General features: G+C 42.9%; 1 protein-coding gene across 1 annotated transcript in view; it reads right to left on the bottom strand.

Annotated features, from left to right (window-relative positions):
* Window positions 1-13,816, bottom strand: part of BBOX1 (gamma-butyrobetaine hydroxylase 1) — a 75,526-nt gene that overhangs the window by 22,169 nt on the left and 39,541 nt on the right. The window contains exons 2-3 of the mRNA XM_066637483.1: window positions 12,497-12,961; window positions 11,478-11,592 (exon numbers count right to left, since the gene is read on the bottom strand). Of these exons, the coding sequence (XP_066493580.1) occupies window positions 11,478-11,592; window positions 12,497-12,889 (508 nt within the window). The 5' untranslated portion in view covers window positions 12,890-12,961. The remainder of the gene's footprint in view (window positions 1-11,477; window positions 11,593-12,496; window positions 12,962-13,816) is intronic.

Raw genomic sequence — 13,816 nt, 5'->3', positions numbered from 1 at the left:
CTAATTTTAACAAGAAAAGTTACATGGGTGAGGGGAGTCACCCTCCAACCACACTACTTCCTGCAAGTCTATCACCCCAGAAACATTTCTCTCAGTCTGGCTCTGATACCAGAAGTGACCTTGGTTGGCAGAAAAAGTGTGTGGATTGATATTGAAGAGTCTACCACTAAGAGTCACATGCCAGCTTCGATCCTTGGCTTCTCTAGTTAAAAGACTCTTGGTTTAACACAGGGCTATGAAAGGACCTATGACTTAGACCAGGGGTGCCCAAACCCCGGCCCTGGAGCCACTTGCGGCCCTCGAGCCCTCTCAATGCAGCCCTCAGGGAGACCCCAGCCTCCAATGAACCTCTGGCCCTCCAGAGATTTGTTGAAGCCCGCTCTGGCCCGATGCAACTGATCTGAGCGTGAGGGCGACTGTTTGACCTCTCGCATGAGCTGTGGGATGAGGGCTCCCTCCACTGCTTGCTGTTTCATGTCTGTGATGCAGCAGCGGCAGCAAAGGAAAGGCCAGTGTTGCTTTGTGCAAGGCCTTGTACAGGCCTTGAGCTATGGAAAGACCTTCATTCATTCGTATAAGTTCATCTTTAATATATTCATTTATATAAACTTATGTAAATTTATTCAAATTTTAAATGTAAATTACTTCTTTTTTTTCCCCCTGGCCCCTGACACAGTGTCAAAGAGCTGATGTGGCCCTCCTGCCAAAAACTTTGGACACCCCTGACTTAGACCTTGTTGAGAACCTGCTCATTAGAATCAGCAAGACTGGGTTAGATGGACCAATGGTCTGACTCCATTTAAGACAGCTTCCTACCTTACCATGGCACAAGAAACCTGAAATGAATGCCATGTCAGTTGCACTTCCTTCCCCTGCAGACTTGTTAAAGACACAGTAAGAAAATTACTTGTTTGGTCTTGTCCCTGTGTGGAGAAATGTATTGTTTGAGATGGTGTCAACATGTGCACTTGCTGTGCCAATTTCACAGCTGCAGCCCAAATAAACGAGAGGTATGACTTCCAGAGCCAGAGAAAGTAAGTGCAGAGCCTTCAGAACTAGAACAAAGTACCCAAAAGCAAAGGTTGTTAACTGGATGAGTCACTGCAGAGGAGGGGGTCGTGTCTAGAACTTTGTTGTCTTGTCTAGAGCTGCAGACATGAAGATTTGATGCAGAAGTATGGTGCTCACACTGGAAAGTTTTCTGAAAATCTAAAAAAGCAAAATTTTTTTTAACAACGATGCCAAATACTGTGTCAGCATTTGGTGATATGGAGTGTTGCTTTTGCTATCAGAGATACACAGATTCTCATGACAGAAATCATGTTATACACCGACAACAGCAATGGAATTGCTAGTGGGAGGTGAGATGGGGGAATTTCTAGGTAGTGTGTATTAGGTGCTGGGAAAAGAGCTTTCTGTCAAGAGATATGCACCATGGAGGGAAGACATCTCTCTCCACTGTAATAATTGGGTTACAAATGTTGTGGTCTTTCACATAAAGTATCATCTTTAGAAACCCTAAATATGTTTCCCATTCTAGGCATCACTGTTGTAGAAAAGAAAATATGAGATGCAAAACATCTGTATACATTTTGATCCCCATGAAATGGATCTATATTGGTATGGACCAACAGCCACTTTATTTAAAGAACAACAACACGTTCGCTGAACAGCTGGGAGTGCACATACTTTCTATGATCTAACAACTAAAGTCCATGAATAATAGCCATTCAAAAACATATCAAGCATCAGTATCCGTTTCAAGACTGCCAACCGACGTATTTGGGCTCAACCTACGTATCTGGGTTCACGTACTCGTTAAGGTGTTTCCCCACATTGGCTGTCCATTGCACAATATTTCTAGTTTTGGAGGTGCTGAAGTTTTTTGTAAAAAATTAGATGACATTATCTGTAGTCTAATAAATTTTGTTTATAATGTATATTCATATCAGTTCATTGATTAGGAAAATAAGCTCACATATATTGCAAGAGAAACTATGGAAACTGTATAATAACTATAATCACCATCAGCTATAAAAAAGTAACCCACAACATATGCACTCTCCCTCTCTGTTTCCTCTTTAGTCTTGAATAGATTCAAGGCTTGTTGGAATCTTTTACCAACCCTCTCTCTTCCTATTAATATTTTGGTATGCAGATTGTGATAATTCCTTCAGTTAATGCACAGATGGCATTTCAGTTTAAAGATAAGAATGTGCAAACCACTCCTGGTGCTAGATTAAGAGTTCGTCCCGTTCCCCAAGATACTTTCACATCTCACAGTAGCACTGCAAAACCCCAAGCAGGAACTTTCTGGAACTGAATCTGTGATGCACAAAAATAAAACCACAGGACTGGGGGGGGGGGGGGAATGACGACGACTACATGTGAATTACTAGTGTGCTTGCTATTGGCCCTCTGGATTTTGTGAGAGGGGAACCAAAGGAGGCCTTAGATTGACACCCTGAAAGCTTTATACCATGCGGGATACAGTCAAGTTCATAAAAGCTTACATACAACATCCCAATGTTGGCAGGAAAATATGTAAACTGCCTTTTGCTTCTTGTAAAATCAATAATTTTCATGAGGTAACAGCGCAATTCTATGCATGACTACTGAGAACGGCAGCCCAATCCAATGCTTCCCAGTGCCCAGGGCTGCCGAAATGGCCACCGCTGCATCCAGCTGGGCTAGGAAGCCGCACCATGACTCCTCAGTCTAAGAGAGCTTACACTCCCTTTCCCCGCGTAGTGGCCCAGCGGCTGCAATGGGTCTCCTCGGATTTGTGCCTGCTATTGAGTGGGTACAGAATCAAGGAGATCCACGTTGGGGCTACCAGACTGGGAGGAGGTTCAGGAGATAGCAGAAGAGCCAGCTGCCGTCTCCGCCCCCTTCTGCCCTGCTCCCACCCCCTGCCCCGCCTTCCCCCACCGTGACTCAGCATTCTGCTGCCTGTCACTCATCTGGAGCTCCAGGTAGTAGTCAGCTGGCCTCTGCCCAGTGCTGGTTTGGTGCAGGCTCACACTAAGCCAGCGCAGGCCTGGTGGTAAGTTTCATAGGTATACCGTGCAGCACATTTATGACACTTGGCGCCTGTTAGGCTCAGGCCCTAAGTCCCACTGTGTGCAATGGAGCTCACTCTTTAGTCTGCAGGCATGGAAATGGAAGTCCACAAAAAATAATGAAAGAAAGAAAATTCTACCACTTCTCATGGATGCATCTCAAGGCTCATCTCTTAAGACCACACTAAAAAAAGGTGTCAAAAAAACCTAGATTGTATCTTTCTGTAAAGCAAAAAATGTGCTTCAAGGACACAGTGACCTAACCTGGACTCTACGGGGGAGGGGGGGAACATAACCCTTAAATTTATAGCAATGGTTGTCACATTCTACAAAGATATTGCAAATTGCCATATGGAACAGCTAAAGACAACTAAGAACCATCTGCTTAAACTGCTTGCTGAATCTAAAGAGTTCAAGAGCGAATCTGTTCTCATAATGAAATTGATTTTCCCTGATAAAAGGCATGTTAATAATAATGGCACATACAAGAAAATGGTCTTTCTGATAATATAATTATCCCCCTGCCAAGTTGAATATGTTTAAATAATCAAGAATATTCTGTGAGAACCAATTCAAATAGTCAACTGTAAGACACATCATCTAACTTTGGCATGGTTGTAGAGAGGAAGCTGGAGCTGGCCCCCACCCAGAGATAGTGGTTGCATGGAGGGAAACTGAAGACTGATGAAATGAATCAGGGAACACTGAAGATTTTCTCTTTACAAAACAATTTCTGAGCGTTTGGCAACTACCACACATGAGTACAAGTTGAGTCTCATTATTTGCGACGGTTCCATTCCAAGAACTCACTTGTGATGGCAAAAAAACCCATCCAGAACTTTTGGAGGGCAAAAAACTATAGCACTATAGCAAACAAAGTCTCTTTGCTCTGGTGATTTAAAAACAGCCTTGATGACCTTTGTAATGCACACAGAGTCAATCAGTCTCTCTCCAGGAGCTTTGGCTTCACTAGCAGGCAGCAATCCCTCCCTTCATCAGGAGCTCAGCAAGGGGGAAAAATGGAGAAGGTGATAATCTTCTCCATTTAGGCTGTCATTTAGCCTTCTTTCATGTGCTCAGGGGGAAGGGAGGAGAGACAACTACAGAGAGAATGATTGATGGATTGTCAGCCGGCTTCCCTCTCTGTTTTCCTTTAATTTAAAGGGCCCTTCTCATCAGCTTTGAGATACACAAATCTGTGGATACTTATTTTATACCTGTAATCACTTGTATGACTATCTCTCTGCAACAGTTTTTAAAACTGCAATTTTAAAGGGGTGCATTTTTCCCCTTCTCCAGGGATCAGCACATTCCTTCTCATTGGCAGGGGCCATTTGTGTTGAGTCAAATCCCTGTATAAAAAATCCATGTATAACAAGGCTGGACCTGTAGTGTGCTGAAACAGTTGATATCCGTAGTATGTATTTCTTTCAAAGTGTTTCCATGCCCAAACAGTTAATTAAAACAACACCCAACTTGCTAACATCTAACCACTATATTGTCTCGCACACTATTTGTAACATATAGAGCAGGGGCGCCCAAACCCCAGCCCTGGGGCCACTTGCAGCCCTTGAGGACTCCCAATGCGGCCCTCAGGGAGACCCCAGCCTGCAATGAGCCTCTGGCCCTCTGGAAACTTGCTGGAGCCCGCACTGGCCCAACGCAACTGCTCTCAGCTTGAGGGCGACTGTTTGACCTCTCGCGTGAGCTGTGGGTGAGCGCTCCCTCCACTGCTTGCTGTTTCATGTCTGTGATGCAGTAGTGGCAGCAAAGAAAAGGCCAGCTATTGCAAGACCTTCACTCATTCATATAAGTTCCACCTCTAGTATATTAATTTATGTAAATTTATGTAAATTTATTCAAATTTTAAATGTAAATTAATTCTTTTTTTCCTCGGCCCCTCTGACTCAGTGTCAGAGAGATGATGTGGCCCTCCTGCCGAAAACTTTGGACACCCCTGATATAGAGGATGACTGAGTAAATGACTCTTTCAAGTTTGGTGGCTTCTTACTTATGGTGATGCAAGCAGAAGCACTTGTGTATAGGCTACTGGAACACATGCGTGAAGCTCAGTACATTCCAGAGATTTGGCACATACCCAGTTTCATCTGTTTGCAGGGTTGTGGTGAATCTCAATTCATGTAGTTTGAGGCATGCTGTCACCCCTTTCAAAACCAGTTCTGTCTGTGGTGGCAGCAGCTGTTAGCATGAGTGAAACCCTTGGAAGAATCACATGGAAAGGACCACAAAGACAGCTGTTTCGGCAAACACAGCAAAATTTGGTACTACAGTGAAGAGCAATTATGGCTGATAAACCACTGCTAACTGGACAAAGAGGCACTTTTTCAAGTGAAAATCCTCTTATATTTAACAGGAGGAGAGTAACTCTCCTTATTCAATTCAGCAGAGTGTCTTTTCCAGTAACTTGCTGGTATTTCTTCTGTATCTCTTTAGATTGTAAGCCCTTCAGGCATAGGGTACTACTTAGTTAACTATTTAACCAGTTAAACCAGTTAATAGTTAAATAGCTATTAAACTATTTAACCAGATTGCAACCTGGAACATCAGCATTTAATTTAACAGGCTTTTGCACCAATCAAGTCTGAGACAATGTGCTGTGGGCTGCTCCTTCCCATTCCTTTCCTGGGTCTTCTCTCCATCTCCCTTCTCTGTCAGTAAGGGTGGGTGTTTGCAGGCAGAGAAGAGTGAGTGGAAAAAGAACCATGTGTGAAATGGGTGAGAACAGCCACAGTTATTTTTGTTACCAGCTTGATTGGTACATTTAAAGATAAACACCCCTCCAGGTTGCAGTTGGACAATGTATAATTTAAGCTGCAGAGGTTTGACTTAAATATTTCAAAAAGGAGTAGCCATGAGATAAAATTTTGAAGTTCAATCTGGCTAGTACAGTCTTGGACTTCCTTAGCTTGTGTACTTAGAGGGATGTCAGCTGCAATCTCAAGAGATCAAATAAGCATTCACGGTAGATTGCAAATTTCGGGTCAATTGATGGAAAGTTTTGAACTGACTACTTGTATCATCTTGGGAGGTATAGGAGGTCTTGTAATGCCACAATTCTCAGCACTTTGCCCAGGATCTGCAGACACTCAGATTCCACTCCACATGATGAATGCAAAGAATCTTCTTGGAGTTCAGCCCCAGTTTTTATATGTTCAGAGGATAACCCACAGGCAAGTGAAAAATCCTGAAATGCAGCTACGTGGCTGGACCTTATCCACAGAACATTCCTAAATCTAGTAATGACATGGCAGGATAAAAGGGCTCCAATTCAACGATTAAACCTAGCTATTAAACAGGAGGCTCTATTGGGCAAAAATTCTATATTTGCAGGGCTTCTGGGCATGGATTTGCCTCCCCCCTAAACTTAAATGAAAGGCATCCAAGATTTTTTAAAAGGTTTTTTATTATTCCACATGTGTATTTCTTGTGGCAGGTACTCATTGCAGTGTAGTCAGCAAAAGCAGCCCTGAATTGACTACTGTGAGTAGCAACAACAATTTTCCACATTTGCAAAGTTTGCACTTTCCAACCACAACTAGCATGTCTGATTCCTCTGGCTTAAGCCTGTTAGCAGGAGAGTCCAAGAAACACAGCACACGCACCCTAATGTAAACCATCCGCACAGACCATCCTCATATCTGACCTTGTGTTTCTAAGAAGCTGAGGCATGACTGACAAGCTGCTGGGTTTGGTTTTTTCCTCAAAATATTCCCAGAACGGAAGGATAAAAAACACAGTGTGATCCTTGATGAGAAATGTAATCACTCCTTATTAAATTCCTCAGCAAATCTATTCCAGCACATATTCCTTAGTGTTCTATGTGCTGGACTCAATACAGTGCAGTTGCTGTCCTTAGAAAAAAGCTGCTTGCCATGGAGAAGAAACCACCTTGATTATAATAAAGAAATTACCATGCAAATTATAGATGGATTTTAAAATGGTGTTACTATATTTATTTTATTCAGAAGCAAGCCCATTGTGTTCAGTAAGAGGCCAGTGATGGCAAACCTGTTGCGCTCAGAGCATCAAAACTTTGGAAAATGCCTAACTTGACTCTGCTAGTGTATCACTCCTCCCACCTCTGAACAAAAGAGAAACAATTCTTTACATATTCATTTATTTTTTAAAAATGAAGAGAATCCTCATTATCTGAGGATTCAGTATCCGCAGATTTGACTTGACCGCAAGGTTCTGAATCCATGGTGGGAGGACCCACAGAGGACCTCATGGACATGACTGCCAGTCTTCTGAAGTTTTCGCGAAAATCAGAAGTCCCTTTTAAAATGCTCTTAGGGCATTCTGAGTTGTGGGGAAGCTGCGCACAGCCTCCCTTGACTCAGAATATCTGCCATATCCGTCCAAGAGGTCTTCTGTGGGTCAGACAGCGGATATCTTTATCGACGGTTTTCAGCTTCCAGGGGGGTTCCAGATGTCTCTGGGAGCACACAAGGTAACAAGGTGCCAGTATTCTGTTGGCACTCCGTTGCATTTGGCATTCAGAAACAGGTTGCCTCTAAAAGTCAGAGGTTGCAAATAGTCATCATATTATAAACATTTCTTTAATTTACTTTGCACAGGGTAATGTATAGGATAGTGTGCTGCAATTAAGATTGAGGATAATAAAGCAAGAAGTTAAAAAAACCAAACCAATCTTGCCTTTAATATTCCAGTGCTTATGAGTTCCACTCACCTACAATCTGGGCAAACCTGCCGTCTCACCTGCACAATGTTTTCCCCAACTTTCCAGGAGGAATTCACAGATCTCCCTTCTAAACATTCAAGCTGGGGTTTGGTTTGGAAATTAAACAGATTGTAGATTTGATTCAGTACTAGAAAACATGTACTTGAAAGGTAATGGAAACTTTTAGATAGCGATGACTCCATGTTCCTGGTTTGCAGCAAGCTCTACGTGACAAAAAAATCACATGCTGGAAATGGTATGTGAGAGAAAGGAGAGAGAATTGAAAGGAGGCTGAGATGTGTTATGCTTGTTGCCCAACTTCAATTCCACCTGATACTGGCTGTAACCCTACTTTGCTGACTTCAGGACCACCCACCAAGATTACCGCTAATAGCTTTCATATTGGTATTATGAAATCTTCGGACACATGGAATATTCCTTACATACTTCTACAGAATGAAAAGTCATTGTCAATGTGGATATGAAGGTGAAAGCAAGTTATTTGAAGTGAGGATGAACAAAAAGGCTTCATCTACTCAATCCAACAAACATCTTCCAAGCGCTGGAAAGAATTTTCCAAATGCCCGTTCAAGCTGGTATGCAGAACAGATGCTTTTGCCATTTGAGCAAGGAATAAACTAGCTGACAAGTAGAATAACTTTGTCCTGTAGGACGGTATAAGAGACGTAATGATAAACACTTTCTAAATTGTTTAGATTAGAGCTGGAAAAACAGTATTTGTTGGCTAGCTATAGATTGTAGATTTTAATTGTTCTGCCTGAGGGTTTGTCTACTTTAGAGCTCATTGCTGACCAAATTTACAGTGAAGTCACCAACCACCTTCACATCCAACCATCTGCTCTTAAAACCGTTGCCCAAAGAGAAGGAAGCAACATGTAGCGCAATCCTATGCATGTGTACTCAGACTGTGTATACAGTTCCACTGTGTTCAATGGAGCTTACTCTCATGGAAGTTTGCACAGGATTGCAGGGGCATGATTGCATAGCAGAGGGCTATCCCATACCCAATGGCCATTCTCAATTATTCCTTATTGGTATGATTCCCCCCCCCCAACCCTGTTAGGTCTTTCCCTTCTTTGGAACTTAAAAATGAAGTGCCCAGAGAAAAGCAGAAGTGTGCAAACCTCAGGTTGCATATTTTAATTTGCATAACAAGGAAACTACATAAACCAGCTGGAAAAGAGTAATCTGAATATGCTGCCACCATTTCATCATAAACTTAAGAAGTGCTCAGTATTGCATAAGGCACCATTTGTGATCATCTGAATCGTCAAAGCCAGCACAGCACAGGGAAAGACATGAATTCTGAAACTGTTTAAACACGCACTTTGAAAATACTACTTGTAAATACACCCCCCCCCCCAGCTAGATTTCAATTTTATTCTCTCCTTTACTGACCAGCAGGGAACATTTTTCTTTTCATTCAAGGGAAACTACAGCTTGAAAATCTATTAAGCAGCAGCTCTAAACAGGGACTGCTTTCTTTGCCAGCGTTTCCTGGTGGTAAACCATCTCACTCACATTATTCATTATTCTACCATTTCAGCATGGTACACTGTTTCCACTATTTAACCACACTCCACATAATTTCTATTTTTCTACTTCAGGATGGGATTGAAAGCTTCAAGTTATGAAAATGGAGTTGCTGAACAAATGCTAAAAAGGTGGGCTGTGAATGCTCTGACAACCTTACTTCTCACTTCCAAGACAGCTCAGAAATAGCTGCATTGAAAATGTGTTTATTTTTCAAACAATTTGCAGGAAACTTTAATAGCTTACATTTCAGAAGGAAGTCCAATAGAGCTCATTCATGTCTTTCACAACCAATTTTGTCATCACTGATGAAAAACAGATCTATGTGCTATGAAAAGGGGGTGAGAGAACTTTTCAGAGGACTTTATGACTTTAGGCTTATCAATGAGCTATCGTTCCTTTCCATGCTCCTCAAGAGTACATCATTTTATGTGCTATGAAAAGGGAGGAAGAGAACTTCTCAGAGGACTTTATGACTTTAGGCTTATCAATGAGCTATCGTTCCTTTCCATGCTCCTCAAGAGTACATCATTTTATGTGCTATGAAAAGGGAGGAAGAGAACTTCTCAGAGGACTTTATGACTTTAGGCTTATCAATCAGCTATCGTTCCTTTGCATGTTCCTCAAGAGTGTATCATTCATTAGATAAAATGCTTATATCAAGGTTTTTTCCTCTGGACAATAGCTGCCTGACAGTGACTGAAGAGTACATGCAAAACAAAGCACATTTGGCAGAAAGCCCTTTATCACTGTCACGTTAGAGTTTTTTGTTTGTTTTTTAGTACGGGGGAAACTTTTCATAATTAATGGGCAGCCCAATCCTAACTTGTTCTGGAATGGGCAGGTCGGTTGGCCTGCCCTGTATCCAACGCAAGACTGGGGCCAAAAGCAGCTGAGCCCATGGAAAGGGGAATTGTTTCCCCTTACGCTGGGTAAAGTGGCAGCAGCCCCAATGGGCCTATTCAGATCTGCACCACCTCAGGAGGTGGCACAGATCCAAGCAGCCTGGAGCTGACCTGGGCTGCCCGGGAACAGGGATAGAATCCGGCATAAAGTGCCAGATCCTGGCCCTGCCCCCCACTCACCCGCCGCCTGCCCACAGGCCCACCAGCTGCCTGCCCTTCCCCCACCCTGAAACGCCTCCCTCCCACCCTCCCTGTTCCTAAGTTGTCGCAAAAGCGCTTTTGCAACAGTGATGGGCAATTGCTTACCCCTGCACCTCCTCTAGCTATTCCACTGATTCTAGGTGCACTAAGGATGAGCAGTATTGTTTTTAAACAGAAATTATGGAAAACATCATGCAAAGTTATATGTTTTCATTTCTGAGCAAAATATGATTTCAGAAGCCATTATCATAACTTCAGATGCTTTTACAGTGACCTAATGAAGTTTGCCTTCAGTGTAGACTGGTCAAAATACTTTGGCATTTTTCTCCCTGCTTATGTAAGCTGATGAAAATCATCATTGTGGAGCTATGTTTGGTTCCTAAAAAATGTACTCCCATGAACTGCGTAATTCAAGCTTCCATCTGTGTATAAAATCTGAAAAATGCTTAAAAAAAAAAAAAGATTCATTTTCGGTACCCATTTACTTTCTTGGAACTGTTTAAGAACACACTCTGTTAATGCCCAGGTTAACAGAGACAGTTTATATTATTCAAGTAAAGCGCTGACGAACAGTTTTCTTCATCCATCTTGGGAGGGAACCAAGTTTCTGATCTGTGGATAGCCCTGATGGGAGAATAAAATAGCTTCTGTGTGTTGCATTTCTAGAACTTTTTTTTTCCATGTTGAGAACTCAGCAAAACAAGAATGCAGAACTGCCCTCCAAATAACAGCTTACTAATCTGCTTGATATCTGCTTCCTAACTGGAGCACAATGATGTTCCACAATGCTGTCACTACCTCTTTTGTTCAAGCTGCACTGGAAACATTAGAAAAATCAGCTTGAAATAACAAGGTGTTCCCAAACAGCAAAATGAAACAGTGTATATAGGATGATCTCTATCTGTCCACTCCTCTGAGCAGAGCCCTTTGTACTCTCATGCTTCTTCAAAGCTCCTGCATGCATGGGATCTCCAACCATTTCACTCACAGGGTAGTCTGTTGTTGTTTTTAAACAATCATTACCTGTATCACAGAGATGACATGAACTCCTACCTGATAAAAACAATTCTTCTTGCAATTTTGCTCTTGCTTTTTCAGAAAAACATCTTCTCTTCAACCATTCAGCTTCAAATTCACTGGTGTGGTCATCTGGCCATAATATGCACACCTTATTCCAGAAAACAGAAAGAAGCATTAAACTGGCAGGTGATCAAAGCAGTCTCACAGATCTGAAAATCTAGTATGCACTTTATTTGCTTTGCTGGCTTATTTTAGCTAGAAACATCTTACAGCCCAATCCTGAGCTGTCTGGGGCGCCCAGGCTTGGTGGCACTGAAAACGGCTGCCGCCTAATCCTGCGTGCCCCAGGCTACCTGCTCCCCGCTGGCCTCTCCCTGCTCCCCGCCGGCCTCCCCCCTCCCTGGAAAGCCTCCTCTCCGCCCCTGTCCCCACCTACCGTGCCACGGCTTGGCAGTCCAGGAGACCGCCAAGCTGCAGAAACTGGGTGACCGCCCCACGCTAGTCCAGCACCAGCCAGCGCTGGGCTAGCAAGGGCAGGAGCCTGGCGGTGAGGCTAGCAAATGTGCCTTACGGCACGTTTGCAACAGCGCTCGGCGGCATGGAGCCGTGCTGCCAAGCACAGGATTGGGCTCTTAGTCCGCATAACTACGGTGACTGGGATGTGTTTTTGTTAGTAATGGTCCCCTGCCCCCAACCCTGTTGCAGAAACAATATTTACAAGAAATGTAAAGTGAAATGATACCTTCAGAGACAAATCACCAGTCTGGAGGGGGTAATCAGGGTAGGAGAACAGCACAGGGGAGAAAAGCTCTCCATCACCTGTGCATGGTTCTGATTTGGAATGCCCTTTCAATAACTGCTATTGAAAAAGAAAATACACACACACACACACACACACACACACACACACACACACACACAAAGGAGACTACATATTTAATATCTCATCTACTCTGATTCTTAAGCAGCATTGGTCCTACTCACTGAACTTCCATCTATCAATGTGAAAACAATGGCTTGCTGTTACTTAAGCCCCTTACCCAGAACAGTACCTTTTTTTGTTCCAGCAAAATGACATTCTTGGCTTCAATATTGACATCCAGGTTTTCAAGAAGCAGTTTGCGTGCTTTCGCCGACTGTAAGAAACAATCAGGGCACTGGCAATTGTCTCGAAGCCACACAGAAGGATATAGGCTCTTGCTTCCATCTTCCCAGTGAACAGAGATATACTGATTTGCATCCAGGACTTCCACTGTCTGGATGGCTGCACTCATGTTGAAGGCCTCAACGGCCTGTGCTTTCCCCGATGAACGTTGCCAAAGCCTGCTGCTCAGAGAGAAATTCTTCTGGTGCAAGCATTTGCCCTTTTGTGCTTGTAGCAGAGTCCGAGAACAGGCTGGATGGACTTTGGTACGGGATAAGCATTTAGCGATAGCTGTCCACATCTTTGCCTTCTCCAATTTGATCTTCAGTGCATAAAAGCCTTTGCACCTCTCAAATTTCCTCTCAGGTCAGTGCTGTAAAAATAAAACACGCAAGCTGGAGGAGGAGAAGAAAAAGTGATACTACTCACAGGAGGGCTCCTTAAACTCACTGTCCTCCTTGGACCCCATCTCTGGAATAACTGGGATTTTCAAGTTGTTTTTGCAAAATCAAGTGTTTTTTTTTAAAGAAAATGTATTTTATACGAACCTTTCACAATCAACACATTTTTAAAAGCAAATGCTGCTACTAAACCATTTAGAAGGAAGTTCAGGAAAGGCTACCCTCATGGATGACTTTCTCAGTTACAGCACAGGGTACCAGACAAGGTGTTGCATCTGGTAACTCTCGGTCCCTGGGGATCTTGTTCCAACTCCTAACTTTCCTCCCGTTCTCTTATGGGCTTGTGGATATTGATGTGTCACCTCAGAAAATGAGGTTATCTTTACATGTTGCATTGCTGCTTTGGGAGATCTGGGCTGATGGCACATTTTCCTGTAGATTTCTTACCTCTAACAGCATCAGGCAGGAATTTTCCTACAAAACCACAACAATGGAACCACAACAATGGAAATTCTCTGAGTACCTATAGCCAGAAATGGCAGGCAGCAGAAATTTTAATTTTACCCACACCCACAGCCACAACCACACACCTCTGCTTCTAGGTCTTCCCTGACAAAAATTCAAAAACTCAATAAAAATGAATGGGAAACCAGATGGGGAAATTATTTTTGAAAAAGTTACCTTTCTTCCTTTAGGGACTCAGCAGGGCTTACACAATATGATAAAAACAAGGCAGTACAAAACATCATAAAAACAGCAGCAACAATTAAAACAAACTCAGAGGCATGAGCAACAGACCAGCAGAGAGATAAACGGATGATAAAAAG

The sequence above is a fragment of the Tiliqua scincoides genome, chromosome 1 (assembly GCF_035046505.1).
Source record: "Tiliqua scincoides isolate rTilSci1 chromosome 1, rTilSci1.hap2, whole genome shotgun sequence".
NCBI classification, from domain to species: domain Eukaryota; kingdom Metazoa; phylum Chordata; class Lepidosauria; order Squamata; family Scincidae; genus Tiliqua; species Tiliqua scincoides.
This window is presented reverse-complemented; position numbering and strand designations above follow the sequence as displayed.